Here is a 16,427-nt window from a genome sequence, read left to right on the forward strand (position 1 = left end):
GTAGGGCGGAGGGTGGTCTCAGGGCATCATTGTGCACATTTACGAGGAGTGCTGCCACAAGAAAGCAGCGTCCATCGTCCAGGTCATCTCTCTTCTCACGACTACCATTGGGCAGGTGTTCCACACCACTAGAATCAGGAACAGCTACAACCGTCAGGCGCCTGAACCAACATGGCTAACTTCACCCACCTCAACACTGAACTGACTCCACAACATGGACTCACTTTCAGGGACATTGCATCTTGATATTATTTATTTATTCTTTTTTTTTATTATTTGCACAATTTGTTTTGCATTGGCTATTTGTCAGTCGTTGTTATTTTAGTTTTTCATCAATTTTACTGGTACTTCTTTATTTTCTTGTAAATTCCTGCAAGAATAGAGATCTCAAAATTGTATATGGTTTGCATATACATACTTTGATAATAAACTTACTTAGAACTTTGAATTTTTTCACCCTGAGAGTGGTTCCAACTGGGAAGCACTGCCTGAAGGGATGATAGAGGCGAGTGCTTTCTCAATATTTCAGAAGTATCTGGATGAACACTTGAATCACCAAGACAAAGTAGCTTATGGACCAAATTCTGGTAAACGGCATTACTGGATGGTCGCAGACAAGATGGGCTGAAGGGCCTGTATCTGCTATATGACTTACTAGAAGAGCAATCCTGTTAGCTCAATTCCCTGACTTCTTCCACAAGGTCCTGACTTTGATTTCCTTTCCAGTCTTCAACTAATACTTCTTATGGAATATGTGATTGAATCTACTTCTTACCACCCTCCTAGCTAGTGATCCTAGATCATGGAATAAAAAATAATTCCCTGTCATTTTAAGTCAAGTCTTCTGCTTCCTGAATCTTCTGCCACTGGGAACTATTTGTCTTTATTAACTTGTTCTAAACACTTAAAGATTTTGAATGATTCTATCAAATCCCATTTCACCTTCTTCCCAAAGGAGAAGCCGAGTGCGCCCACATAACCAGCATTCCCTGGATGCATGCCAGTAAATCTTTTCCCCATCACATCCAACATGGAGCAAACTGTACAGTGTTGTCAGTCTTGAATTATGTTGCAGACTATTTTTTTTTCAAGAAAAAGCAGGCAGAGGACTGGGAATAACTCAGTGAGCCTCTCTGACTATTGGTTTTGCTTGGTGCAATCTCACTCATTGCAAACAGACATCACCAGAAGATGATTGTCGTATCATATGTCAGAATTAATTCTGAAGTATGCAGTCTGATCTGCATGTACTCTTTAATAAAGATTAAGGACAAGGTATCAGAAGTATTGGCCTGTATTTATGGTTTTATTCATGATTGATGACAGCTTTTGAAATTCTTTCTTCATGTAACGTCTAAAGAATTACTTTTTTGCAAACAGCCAGTATTAGATCTTAAAAAGTGAAAAGGCAAAGATTGGCTGAATCACTTCCTTATAATCCTTTAGAATGCATAATACTGGAATGTGGTCCAACTACAATTTAGAACGTAGAACACAGAACATTACAACACAGTTCAGGCCCTTCGGCCCACAATGCTGTGCCAGCCTTTTAACCTACTCTAAGATCGATATAACCCCTCCTATATAACCATTTTACTTTCATCCATGTGCCTAACCTAGACTTTCCTAAATGTCCCTAATGTATTTGCCTCCACTTCCACCCCTAGCAGGGCATTCCACGCTTCCACCAGTACCTACCTCTGGCATCTCCCCGATACTTTCCTTCCATTGCCTTAAAATTATGCCCTCTTGCATTAGCCACTTCCACCCTGGGAAAAGATCTCTGGCTGTCCTCTTATCATCTTCTACACCCCTGTCAAGTCACCTCTCATCCTCCTTTGCTCCAAAGAGAAAAACCCCAACTTGCTCAATCTATCTTCATAAGACATACCCTCTAATCCAGGCAGCATCCTGGTAAATCTCCTCTGCACCATATCTAAAGCTTCCACATCCTTCCTATAAAGAGGTGAATTTGGATCCTGTGGAACAAGAAAAATATATTGGTATCAATGCCTGCCTGCTACTTTTGTTAAAATGTATTATAGTTTTGTTTTGATGTTATAAAAGGTGCCAATTCCATTTCAGTGGCCACTTTTGTACACTAGTTCATTAATGCAATTATCTAATCAGCAACTCAATGTATAAAAGCATGCAGAGGTTCAGTTGTTGTTTGGAGCAAACATCAGAATGGGGAAGAAATTTGACTAAGTGACTTCGACTGTGAAATGATAGTTGGTGCCAGATGGGGTGGTTTGAGTATCTCAGAAAGTGCTGGTCTCTGGAATTTTCACATACAGTGATCTCTAGAGTTTACAAAGAATAGTGCAAAAAACAAAAAGTAAAATCCAGTGTGTGTCAGTTCTGTGGGCAAAAATGCCTTGTTGATCCGAGATGTCAGAGAGGAATGGCCAGACTGTTTCAAGCTGACAGGAAGGTGACAGTAACTCAATTAACCATGTGTTACAACAGTGGTATGCAGAAGAGAGTTTCTGAATGCACAACACGTTGAAACCTTGAAGTGGATGGGCTACAGTCGCAGAAGGCCATGAACATACACTCAGTGCCCACTTCATTAGGCACAAGAGGTAGCTATCAAAGAGGCACTGAGTGCATGTTTTCCCTTTTAACGTGCAGAACTCCTATGGAATGTTGTTGAAAATCTAAAACTCCGCTGATGCTGGGAATCTGAAATAAAAGCAGAAAATGCTGGAAACGTAAGGCAGGTTGAACAGCAGTGGTAGAAGGCAAAGCAAGCTTAATGCTTCAGGTCAAAGAACTGCTGAGCACTTCCAGCATATTCTTTTTCAAACTGGATGAACTGTTTTACGTATGCTGTAAGCCTCATAGAAAAGTGAAGCATACGTTTCTCTTCCTCGAGCAGTTAGCCTGACTGCTGTTGAGAAATTTTTTGATCTTGTGTGTGTGTGAAAGTGTGTATGGATGTGTGTGTGTGTGTGTGTGTGTGTGTGTGTGTATATATATATATATACATATAGGGAAATGTTTCTTGATCTGATAAATATATATATAGGGAGATGAAGGTGTAATTAGAATGAAAGATGATCATCTTTCATTCTAATTACACTTTCATCTCCCTAAATTGACTTAAAATTAATGAATCTCAAACTTTAATGTTCAAAGTAACTTTATTATCGAAGTACATATATGTCACTGTATACTACGTTGAGATTCATCTCCTCACAGGCATTTATAGGAAAGTAAGGGAATACAATATAATTTATGAAATCTCACTAATAAATGAGCCCGGGGTGATTTTATATTCTTTTTCTGTGGCTTAAAGGGGAGCTGTTGGCTTAAAATTAATGAATCTAATCAATAAATGAATCTGGGGCAATTTTATATTCCTTTTCTAATCTTGAAGGGAGTTGTTCAGCCCCATGAAACCCAGGTCTTGCTCCATCTTTGCATTAGTGGGATCCAAATGAAAGAGCAATGTGTTGTGCATAGGATCTTAGTAAAGCATGTCAGGATATTGCTATGGTGCAAGGTTGCTATAATCTAGTGGTCACCAACCTTTTTAAGCCCAAGATCCCCTACCTCGGCCTTAGTGAAAGGCAAGATCGACCAAATCGGTTAGTCACACGCATGCGCACCGGGCAGAAAAGACCAGAAGTAAAACCCCACAACCCGGAAGTAGAAGTAATGTACGTACACCGGGGGTCACCACCCTTTTTTCCACCGCGGACTGGTTTAATATTGACAATATTCTTGCGGACCAGCTGACGGTGGGGGGGTGGGGCGGTGTTAAACACGACCGCAACACAGCGATACTCAAAGCAGGTTCCTTATATCCAGTCTATTCCGCAATTTAGTTTACGTGACTCTCAGCAGTTAGCTTCTGTCCCGCTTGCTCACGATTTTTCCGCTGAAAAAACTCAGTGGGTTTGTCTTAAGTGCAGGATGCTTGGACTCAAGGTACTGAAGCAGTTTTGAGTGCTCCGTTGCCTCATTAGACAGCCTCCCGCCCGCCCGCCGCCAGACGCTTTGGCCAGGTGCGGCTGGTTGTGGGTGGGGTGAGAGGACAAGGTAAGGGCCGGAGGTCTCCGTGCCGGGGCTGCGGCGGTGGCAGTCCAGAGAGAGCGACCGATCCAGCGAGGAGTGCGACAGGACACCGCCCGCCCCCATTGTAGGATCTATCGGCTGACAAAAGTTTGGCTCGAGGGATGACTTTCAGTAGATCGCAGCGAGATAGCTGCTCTGCTACTTACGAAACCCTGAGCCCAAATTAGGTCATCTGCGAATATTTTAGCACCGGGTTCCCCACGAACATTTGGTGTGCTAAACAGGTTTAGAGACGGTACCCATCTGTCCACGCTCCAGGCCAGTAGCAACAGCACTTCTCGCCAGCCATGCGAGGCGGCCGGTTACCCGAGGCCAACCAGTGATCCCTGGCGCTGGGGTATCACTGCATCTAGGCGACTGATGACCTCGTGTGCGTTCAAGTTCAACAGTGGGCGTGACAGGGAATGAGAAAAGATGCAGCTGACTCATATATTTTCATATCGACAAATCATATCTGTTGTAATGTGAGTATCATTAAAAGTAAGTTAATACTAATCGGGAAGCTGTTGGTAGCAAGAGGCGGGATCTGGGGTTGGCGGGGTTTTTACTTCCGCTCTTTTTACTCCCAGTATGCATTGTATATAGTTCCTCCACCCATGCCGCACGAGGTACCTGGAAGCCTCCGTATTGTAAATAACATTTGCCGTCCCAGATAAAGATGCTCTTTTGGCCATCAAATTGTCTTTTTGTAAAGTAGAAGTCACCACAATGTCGTTTCCCCGCAGCCCGGTGGTTGGGGTCCACTGAAGTACACTGTGTAGTGCATGGCAGGGAAACCACACGCATGCACACTGGGCAGAAAGAACGGAAGTAAAACCCCGCAACCCAGAAACAATCTCTCAACAGTATTTGTGTATTTATTTTTCATTTTTTTCAGGATCTACTGGGAAAGTCTCAAAGATCGACCGGTCAATCGTGATTGATGGGTTGGCGACCACTACTATAATCAAACTGCTTAGGCGCAAATAATCTCAACCACAAAAATATTTTGGATACATTATTGTGGTATTTTTTTAAAATATTTTTCATCAACCTGTAGTGAAATGCTGCCAACCTGATCTGTTCACCTGACATCATATGGCGGTTCTCTTCGATCATTCCTGCCCTTTCCTATACTGACTTTCTGTCCTGGCTATACAGTTCGCCCATGAATAGAGACATGTGCCTCACTGGTTTCTTCCAGGTGCTTCTTCAGTCCACTATAAATGCGGTTATAGATGGGGAGAACATCTCGTTAACTGGGTGATCAGCCTTGGTTTTGCACAGCTTTAGGCATGTTTTGTCCATTTATCTTTACAGCTTTGAACAAAGATCACTGGGATCCCGAGTTCCTGAAGGCCATTCCCATCATGAAGACACGGAGTGGAATGCAGGTAGTTTGTCTGAGACTTGAAGTAAATAAATTAACTTCATTCATTTCTATATTTAATCCTTCCTTTAAACTAAGCAGAAACCGGAATTTGATACAACCAATTTGGTGGCATGTGTTACAGAACAGAGAACATTTGCAGCACAGTACGGGCCTTTGGCCTAGATGTAGTGCCGACCTTTTAACCTACTCTAAGATCAATCCAACTCTTCTCTCCTACGTAGCGCTCCAGTTGTCTATCATCCTTGTGCCTATCTAAGAGTTTCTTAAATGCCCCTAAAGTATCTGCCTCTACTACCACTCCTGGCAGTGGCATTCCACACTCCCATCACTCTCTGTGTAAAAAAAGAACACGTCCACTTCTATCAAATCATCTCTTTTCCTCCTTTGATCCAAAGAGAAAAGACCTAGCTTATTCAGTCTATCCACGTACAACGTGCCTTCTATTCCAGGCGGTTATTACCTCATAGACAGCATCTTCTAGCCTGATAGTGACTTATTGTGCTGGAAAACATCTACTGTGGCATTATACTGAAGAATGGGCAGTATGGTGACTCGGATGGTAGATCAGCTGCTTCTTGGCATCGGGGACCCAGGTTCAGCCCTGAGCCCGGGTGCTGTCTGAATCTTCTGGCCGTCCGGCACTCCACCTTCCTCCCACGTCCAGGAGATGTGAAGGTTGGTAGGTTTATTAGCTGGTGTAAACTGCCCCCAGTGTATAGGGAGTGGTAGAATCTGATAATTTAGATAGATAATATCAATCACAGTGAATGGCTCAAAGGGCCGAATGGCCTACTCCTGCACCTATTGTCTATTATCCCAAAGGAAATTACAGTGTCACTGTCGCATTACAAGTGCGCAGGGAGAATAAAACATCGGAGCGAATGTAGGGTTAGTGTAAATGTGTGGTTATGACTGGTATATCTCTAGTGAGGGACATTGTATGGAATCCCTTGCCAGAATATAAGAGGTAGACTGATAGTTCATAGGCTCTCTCTGAGAATGTAAAGCAAATAATGATTTGAAAGCTTACCCTTCCAGACCTGCCTGTGAGTCTACCAGGATTCTGACCGGTGCCACGTGCTTAGTTGTCCCAGCAAAAGCTTGCAGAATGGGTGCAGATGATGTGATGAGAGTGGACACGTACAAGTTAAAATGGGATGGGGTCACATTGTTTATGTGGATGTCTCCGCTGCCTGACGGGGTTGCTAACATTGTATTTCTTGTTGTTGGTGAGCCCTGTGTTTATGCCTCATTTTGTCTTGGCCATGAAGGTAGTTTTTAATTTTCATTTAGCGGTCCGTAGCAAGTTGACAGGGCTCATGTTGACCGTGGTCCGTGTGAATTTACAAACCCAGGATGGCATCTTTGTAAGACAGTGTAGGAAGATGAGGTCATGCTGGGAAACCATCTTACTCTCTAAGTAAGGATCGTCCTGAATATGGGAATTGGTAGCAATAATGACATGCAAAGAGAGCAATAGATAAATGAAGCCATCATTGCCCATTGATTGACAGAATTGACAGCAGCATATTTTATTTAGTCATGGGATTTTGGCATTTATTACCAAGTCCTGGTTGCCCCTGAGCAGATCATGGTAGTTCTTGAAGCCCTGCACTCTGTGTGCTGTACACACTCTCATAATGCTGTGGGATAGGGAGTTCCAGAATACGTGGTGAGGGAATGCCTGTATACTTCCATATTACAAAAGGTGTGTGACAGGGAGAATGGCTTTAAGGTGACGGATTCCTTGTGCACTTGTTGCCCTTGACCTGCCAGGTGCAATGAGGATTTTGTGCTGTCACTCGTGGGTTCCAATTACATTCCTACTCCAGATTAGCTCGGAATGTGTCAGGCACTCAGCCAAGATTAATATTTCAGCTGATTATCCAATTAGAAATTATAATAATAGTCCCATTGTACGTGAAGTAAAATGGTTGTCTGGTGTGACCAAGAAGGTTCAGACTATTCTGCAGTGGATGAATTAATTTGGGCCTAATTTGGGCTTAGCCAAGGTAGGAACCTGGGCTTCAGTTTCAGTTGCACTCTGAATTGGGCAGAGGAAGTGGGAGCGTACGTCAGATCAATATAAAGTGACACTTGCAGGAGAGTGCATGAAACCTGGATGCAAGGAGGATCAGTCTGGATTTTACCGCCAATTCCAATTTTAAAAACTTGAGGTTCACTTGATGAGGAAGGTGGGGGATTGGTGCAAAGAGATGGCAGATGTGATTGGCTGAGTAGTCCAGGGCTATGGTATGGGTACCTTATTTCATTCATACAAAGTGTGAAGACGTCACTAGAAAAGCCAGAGTTTATTGTCTATCCCCAATTATCCTTAGACGGTAGAGGTGAGCTCCCTTTTTGAACCACCACACTCTGTGCTGAGTGTTATGTAACATAATTCTTGCAAATTAATGAATTATTTCACATAATCCGCAGTGCTGCTTGCAGAGAGTTCTAGGATTCAGACCTAGCAACAATGAAGAAGAAACAAAATATTTTCAATTCCCAGGAGTTGCTGTGGTCGAGATTGTGAAGGATGTTCCTTCCTCTTGGTTCCCCTGTCCTCCAACGGCAGACCCAATGCTTTTCCCTTCAGGATTCAGGTGATGCTAACTCCACAAAGTATTTGTTGCAGTGACAGGGGAATCATGGTTGGGAAAAGGGTGTAGGAAGCAGCAGAGAGACATTCTGAAATGATCAATAAGCTAATTGTTTGGAACCAAATGACCTTGCCTGATGCGTCTGGTCTAGGTGTGGCTGTTCCCGCCCCGGCACTCCTTCTCTGCCACCTGTCCCACACCCATCCCCACATCCCACGCCATTCCCAAAATCCTTTGCTCCCAAAGGATTTACAATCTCACTCTCTGCTCCACATTCACAAATACAGTACTGTGCAAAATTCTTAGGCACTCTACTATATAAATGTGCCCAAGACTTTTGCACAGTACTACAGAGCAGGGAACATTTATTCATTAGTGGAGTTTATTTTCCACATCTGGAATTTGAACTTGTGCCTCTAAAGATAAAGATTAGCTTTATTTGTCACATGTACATCAAAACATACAGTAGAATGCGTTGTTTATGTCAAACCAAATCAGTGAGGATTGTTCTGGGGCAGCTCCTGATTGTCACTACATTTCTGATGCCAATGTAGCGTGTCCACAATTTACTAATCCTAATCTGTACGTCTTTGGAATGTGCGAGGAAAACGGAGCGTGTAGTGAAAACCCATGCAGAAAATATAAGCTCCTTACAGACTGTGGTGGGAATTGAACCTTGATTAGCCATCACTGGATGGTAAAGCATTTAGTCTAATCACATATACTACCACGCCACCCTCTATGTCAATTTGCCCATGCTAGTTTTCCAGTCGGAGTCAAAATTCAAGGTTGTTGTCATAGGCACAGTAATTTAGCCTCTAGTTTGGTGAGTGTGAAGCCATTTTCAGCCATTAGATTCTGTCTTCTACAGGCCTTGCATAAGAAAAATCTTATTTCATTTTCCTGTAGTTTGTAGTTAGTCTGTAGTTCTTAGCCTGTTCAGGAATCCCCCCTCTGTGGAATTAATCTACTCCACAAAAAGCTTCAGTTGGATCACCCTCAACTGTCTGACCTCAAGGCAATCCATGCCAAATTTGATCTTTCTTCAGATGAAAAGAAAGTAATAAAGTTAAACCTCACTCCTGCAGCAGTTTGGCTCGTGGCTTTGGCAAGCTGTCTGCATCACACAATGATGAAAGAGGGTGACTGTGTACGCTGATGTCATAGTTGGAATCGGGCAGTGCATCTGACAGAAATGAGCAAAGCCTGAAAGATTGTCCGGGTCGTATTAGCAGAGTATCACTGAACCCACTAGAGAGAGGTCTCACTGCTTCTGAGAGCTTTAAAGGGTTTTGCAAAGAAGTTCAAAATCCTTAGTATTTGCTAATGTTCGAGCCTGAACATTTTGGTTAAACAGATGATGCTGTAATCCTTTGAGGCATATGGTAGTCATTCTGCACTTGAATAGAAAGCGTGAATGTTATTAATTGAGAAGTGCTTATGCAAGACTCTCAGATTTTACAAAACACACATAGAACCTAAAGCATTCTAACACAGTACAGTCCCTTCAGCCTTTTAACCTACTCCAAAATCTATCTAATCCTTCCCTCATACATAGCCCTTTATTTTTCTATCAACTATGTGCTGATGTAAGAGCTTCTTAAATGCCCTAATGTATCTGCTTCTACCACCACCCCTGGAGGTAGGTTCCATGTTCTCACCTCTGTGTATAAAAACTTACATCTAACAACACCCCCCCAGATTCTCCTCCAATCATCTTAAAATTATGCCCCCTCAAATTGGTCATTTCTGCCCTGGGAAAAAGTCACTGGATATCCAGGTGATCTGTGTGTCTTATCATCTTGTGTATCCTCACCTCTCATCTTCCTTCAATCCAAAGAGAAAAGCCCTAGCTTCATCAACCTATCCTCATAAGACATGCTGTCTAATCCGGGCAACATACTGGTAAATTTCCTCTGCACCCTCTCTAAAGCTTCCGCATCCTTTCTGTAATGAGGTGACAGAGCTGAATATAATATTCCAGGTGTGGGCTAATCAGGGTTTTTTAGAGTGGCTCTTGGCTATTTGAACTCAGCCTCCTGACTCAAGAAGGCCAACACACCACATGCCTTTTAAACAATCCTATGAACTTGCACATCAACTTTGAGGGGTCTATGGGCGTGGGCCTCCAGATCCCTCTGTTTCCTCCACACTGCTAAGAACCCTACCGTTAACCCTGTACTCTGCCTTCAAATCTGACCTTCCAAAGTGAATCACTTCACACTTCTCCAGGTTGGAAAATACGCAAATACTAAAATTCCATTGCAGGGTATTACACAGCTACAAACTAGTTGGTACATTAAAAGGTGCAGTTAGTCTACAGTTGCTGACAATACCTCAAGCAATATTGCCTCTAGAGTAGATGAGTTTCATTTGGTTAGTATTTTAAGATGATGTCATGAGGACCTACAAGTACCTGGGGTTGCATGTGGATGACATACTTGAGTGGAGCACCAACACAGAGGCTGTGTACAAGAAGGGCCAGAGTCGCCTCTACTTCAGAGGAGACTGAGGTCCTTTGGAGTATGCAGGCCTCTCCTTCACATGTTCTACCAGTCTGTTGTCACCAGGACAATCTTCTATGCGGCGGTGCGCTGGGGCAATGGGTGATGCCGGCTGGCTCAATCAACTGATTAGAAAGTTTGGCTCTGTTATAGGAGTCAAACTGGACACACTGGAGGCTGTAGTGGACAAAGGACCCACCGGAAAATCCTGGCAATTCTGCACAATGTTTCTCATCCTCTGCATGCCACTTTGGCTGAACAGAGGAGCACTTTCAGTAACAGGCTAAGACAACTGCACTGCTCCAAAGAGCGCTATATGAGGTCATTCTTACCTTCAGCCAAAAGGCTCTATAATGAGTCAACCGAAAGCCAGGGAAGTGATGACCCCGCCTCCTGTTAGACTGTTTGAGATAACTTATTTTTTATTCTTTCTTACTTCTTATCTAATATTTGTATATCTGTGCATTTGTAATGTTACTGTGACCTTTGGGATCAATAAAGTATCTATCTATGTATCAGAATATCAGGAAATGTGGCAGAAATATAGAAGAACAGGTAGTATGTTCAGAATGAATATCTTGACGTAAAGGGTCACTGGTCTGCTGGGCGGAACGGAAGAGGAGCCTCTGCGATTGTTACGAGACCTAACCGTTTCCATTCCGTGAGGAGCAGAGTCTGTAGATTTATCATTACCTTCGCGGTTGCTCTTCCTTATGTTGCTAAGTCATTGGTGTACGATTGTTTGGCAAAGAAATAAGTATTCTACCCCATGACTGCTAACACCCTCCTGCCATCATCTCTGAAGCATATCCGGTGTAAACAGCTGAACTGAAACCATCCACTGATGGAGCTCCCGTGTGACTTACAGCCTGTTGTCAATTCCGTTCCCTCCCATCTTGTAATCCTGCAACTTCTTCCTTTGTACACTCCCCTCAACTCCCTTGGAGAACAGAATTACTCGTGGTCTGTTAGGTTTATCCATAGAGTAAGTTCGTTCGCTGCAGTTGGTTAATGGGGAAATTGTTAGGTGAAGGAAGTGCCAGTGTAAGCAGACATTTCTGTCAGAACGATAAACTTTCTGATTGATGTTTCGGCAATTCTGTAGGAAATCCTTTGTTTAATGGCCAAGAGTTTGACAACCCATATGGTGAAACACTGACCGACATTATTGTGCTGCTTTCAGTTCTCCTGTGCGTCTCCTAGCTATGGTGGGCCGGATAATGGCCACGAAGTCTGGGTCTGTAACAGCGACGGGTACGTCGGGCAGGTCTGCCTGCTCAGCATCAAACCAGTGCCCACGGTGGAAGCCTGCATCGCAGTCTGTTCAGCAAGGATCATCTGCATTGCCTCAGTGCCAGGTCTTAGTGGCACCTCCAGGTGGGCATTTATGCATATTACCCTTTAATCCACATTAAACTACAACTGGTATGGAATTAAACCAAGTGTATTGCCACAGATCGATTGTTTCTGACCCCAACAAGCAAACCTTACTTCCCACTATTCTGCAAGTAGGCCAAGCTTGTAAAACACTCCAATGAAAGATATATTGGCTCTCAAGCATGGAATGTTACACAGGACTGGAAAATTGAATATGCCCTAAAGGGTTTATTGTCATTAGTACTCTGGTTTACAAACATCTTCTGAGTGGTTTGCTATCTCCAATCTATGTCTATTTTCTTCAAAATTTAAAAAAAAAACACACCCTGCATATTTGCTTCTTGAAAACTCAATGTAATTTCTTAATTTATATTGAAAATTATATTAGAAGTATATTCTTTCTAAAAAGTAGTTCCTGTTCCTTCTCTTCATAAAGTGTACCCATGCATAAACATGGTATAGAGAAAACATCTTGTTAAAAGGTTGTTAACTGCCCATAAATGTCAGGAATTTGCTTGTTAAATTGCTTATTATGGGCCAAGTATACTTTCTGCAGCATTAATAGCAATTCATAGAAAGTGATCCCAGTGCGGCCTCCTCTACATTGGAGAGACCTGTCCTAAATTGGGGGACCGCATTGTTGAGCACTTCCGCACTATCTGCCACAAGCGGGACTTCCCGAAGAGCAAGTATTTTAATTCCCATTCCCGTTCCTGTTCCGACGTGTCGATCCATGGCCTCTGGGCGGAGGAGCATTGCCTTATATTCCGTCTGGGTATCCTCCAACCTGATGGGATGAATATCAATGTCTCCTTCCGGTGACCAAATTTACCTTCCCCCCCCCCCCCCCCCCCCATTTCCCACTTTGACATTTCACTTCTCATCTCCCTATTACTTCCCCCTAGGTCTCCTCCTCCTTCCCTTTCTCCTATGGTCCACTCTCCTCTCCAAAATGTCAATTGTTTACTCGTTTCTGTTGACCTCCTGAGCTTCTCTGGCATTTTGTGTGTGCTGTCATAGAAAGCGATGTTGTCCTGTAGTTAAACCTATCATTGATTTTTGAGTCAAAACTGTTCAAAGGACCTATTTTCTGCCATAGGTCTGGAGTAGGTTAGCATATCATTGACTCTAGCTATAGAGGAAAATGGGCATTCAAATCCTAGATCACTCTTCCTGAGGCACTGTGCCTGTTTTTCTTTGAATATTGATAAGATCTCAGATTTCCTGCAGTTACGTGGTCTCCTTAATAAGTTTAAGTCACTCTGCTCCAAATGTGCATGTGATGTTTACAAAGTTCTTGAGATACCAATGTATTTTGGGTCAATAATCTGTGGCAACTTGCACTAAAAGTCTCCATCTTGTAGATCAATACAGAGAGAACGAGTGGTGATTCTTCTCCCCCTCTGCTCTTTACCTTCTCAGAGAGAGGTCAGAATTGCTTCTGAGCCCTTCCTGTTTACATCCACATCGAACGGCAGCGGTGGCCGTGGAGGAGAACGCATCCCAGCAACCTCTCCTGATCTCCATCTCAAACTCCGCTCAGTTACTGGGGGAGCTGACAGAGAGTGGAAATAGAAGCCTGAACCCGTTTGACAGTGACGACACTGAAGATGACGAGTCCTCCCCAAGCCCCTCAGGCACACTGAGGAGTCAGGCCAGCAGATCTACCATCTCCTCAAGTACAGGAAGTGAGTAGAGTTTCAAACGTTCTCATTTCCTGTTACCTTTATGTCTTGCCGCTCTCCATTACTTTTTGCTTGTTGGGTTCTTTCTAACTCTGACCTTTTAATTGGGATGATACAATGGTCAATGGAGACAGCCGAGTTTTTATAATGCTGTTTACATCGTAAATACATGCTGGTATTTATGCACATTTTATTCCATTTCTGCATTTAACCTTCAATATGGTTTCTTATGAAACCCCTTTTTACTGGGCATCTCTAGAGATGCGGCTCATTAGCCTCTTGCTAACAGACTTAGTGTTGAGCAAACCACCTTTCTCAGACTCTGTCTGTCTGAGGTAGATATAACTTGGTCCCGCCAAACCCATGAAGGTAGGATATCTTGCCCACCCAAAACTCAGTTTGTGTGAATATCGAGTGATTTACTGTCCCGTGCAATCGCCCGTCGGCCAGAAATAACAGATCGTATACTGCATACAATTATAAAGGAAGTATATTTATGAATGTTAATTTAACCAAAGAGTTATTAAAGAAAAAAACAAAATAGGCCCATTATAATTAAACAATCAAAATGTGTACAGGTTGGAGCTCAAATCTTACAAAAGCTGATGTGTCTGATGTACTCACGGCACCAACTCCTGTTCACCAGTCTTCGGTAGAATTCCCCCTCTTGGGCTCCATCAGATCGCACATTCCCGCCAAATCAAATCCTACAGCAGGTTCTCTTGAGCTTCTTCTCTCCATCTAATGCCGAAAAAGAGCTTGACCCACCTCAGTGCCCGTCACAAAACCTCTCCCACAGCATTGTCTAGAACCTTCTCCCAGTTCCACCCTCCTGATTGGATAACACAGCATTCCTAAACACCCCTTAACTCTAACGGTAACCCAAACGCTACCAGCGGAACACACTGCTTCTACAGAAAACCATTACATGAAATGCCCTACAACATTAGCAGTGAATCTTTACCAGGGCATTACACTTACATAATATTCATTATCCTTTATAATTGTTGAATTTTTTGTTGTTGTGTGTTGCGCCAACACACCACAGCAAGTTCTTAATGCTTGTAAACATAGATGCAAATAAAATTGAGCTTTGAGGTGCTGGAATCTGGAGAAACAAATCATCTACTGGAGGAACTCAGTGAGCAACATCTGTCGGTGGGGGTGGGAGGAATTGACACTCCTTGATGCAGGATTTCAACCTGAAACCTAGACAGTTCCTTTCGCCTCACAGATGCTACTTGACATGCTGAGTTTCACCAGCGGATTGTTTCCTGACACAGTTGTCAATGTCTGGTTCACTCACACTTCTCCTCAGTATTGTCCTAACTAATGACATGCGGCCTTAAATTGAAGGTGTTTCCCGCTACCCTCTACAGTGAAGGGAGGCTGTGGTGATAGTGATGCATCTATCTCTGTCCGGTCTAAGAAAGGAAATATCTACTCTGTACTTGTGTCAGATGTATGAGGATGTTGACAGGACTAGAAGGCCTGATTTAGAAGGAGATAATGTCCAGAGTAGGTCTTTATTCCTTGGAATGTAGGAGAATGCAGCACAATCAAATAGAAATGTTTACAATCATGAGAGGCATAGATAAGGTGACAGACTTTTCCCCAAGGTAGGGGAGACCTATACTAGAGAGCAGAGGTTGAGGGTGAGGGGAAAATATTTAAAAAGAGATGAGAGGCAACTTTTTTTCACAGAGGGTGGTAACTACAGGCCATCCCCTGGTTACATATGAGTTCCGTTCCTGAGTCCGTCTTTAAGTCGGATTTGTACGTAAGTCGGAACAAGTACATCCGGTATTATTTAGTGTCAGTTAGTCAAACATTTGTCTTAGTATATAGTATATTTTTTATTTTTCTATGCATATAAAACACTTAAGAAACGTATGTATTCCAATAATTAAACCACTGCGTTGCTTAGTAATAATTGTAGCTTTCATCGGGGCAGGGCCTTTCACATGCTCCATTATTCTCACTTTATCCGTTATCCTTTAAAATTGTTCCGATTGTTGACCAACTGTAGCGTAACGCTTTTCCAGTGACCAATGGCGTTTCACTTCTTTCCAAACGCTTTATTATTTCCACTTTATTTTCAATCGCGATCGCTTCCTGTCAATGGAATAGAAACACTGCGAGTGGCGGGTCCCGAGGTCCGCTGGGACCTAAGGACCACCGCACTGAGACAGGCTAGATGGGACAAGTGGGGGCTGTGCTGGGTTTGGATATTTGATCTTCCACGATATTCCGCGTGGGAATTTAAACTGGAAGTGGCAGTGTTTTTTTTGCAAGGTTGAGTTGCCAGCTCGACATCAATCTGGCACGGGAGCGGTCTGTCACTGGATCGAACTCGGGAACCTCCGTTCTCGAGCCCGGCGCCGATCTCACTGCGCCACCAGCCAACCGGAACGGGGGGTCAGGGTGAATCTTACTAAGAAAAATTAAAGCCAAATACAAAGTTAAACACTCAACACAGTGTCAACAGCAACAACTTAAAATGGCGGACAGCGTTCTCTTTCCTCGGTTTGTAAGTACGAGTTGTCCGTAAGTCGGACGTTCGTAACTCGGAGACTACCTGTATATGGAACGAGCTACCAGAGAAAGTGGATGAGGCAGGTACAATAGTGTCATTTAAGAAGCACTTGGATAGGTAACTAGAGGGGCAGGACCTAGGGAGAGATTGACTGAATGCAGGAATTTGCTGAGTGGGCACCTTGGTTGGCATGGCCTGGTTGAGTCGAAAGGCCTGTATCCATGCAGTATTGCTCTATGGCTTCATGACTCCAAATGTAGGTTGGTT

At 43.3% G+C, this 16,427-nt stretch overlaps 1 protein-coding gene across 1 annotated transcript in view; it reads left to right on the forward strand.

Moving 5' to 3' along the window:
- LOC140726959 (rho guanine nucleotide exchange factor 17-like) overlaps positions 1-16,427 on the forward strand; it is a 474,355-nt gene that overhangs the window by 415,688 nt on the left and 42,240 nt on the right. Inside the window, 3 exon segments of the mRNA XM_073044006.1 lie at positions 5,383-5,456; positions 11,746-11,939; positions 13,362-13,627. Coding sequence (XP_072900107.1) covers positions 5,383-5,456; positions 11,746-11,939; positions 13,362-13,627 — 534 coding nt within the window.

The sequence above is a fragment of the Hemitrygon akajei genome, chromosome 4 (genome assembly GCF_048418815.1).
Source record: "Hemitrygon akajei chromosome 4, sHemAka1.3, whole genome shotgun sequence".
In the NCBI taxonomy this organism is placed as follows: Eukaryota; Metazoa; Chordata; class Chondrichthyes; order Myliobatiformes; family Dasyatidae; genus Hemitrygon; species Hemitrygon akajei.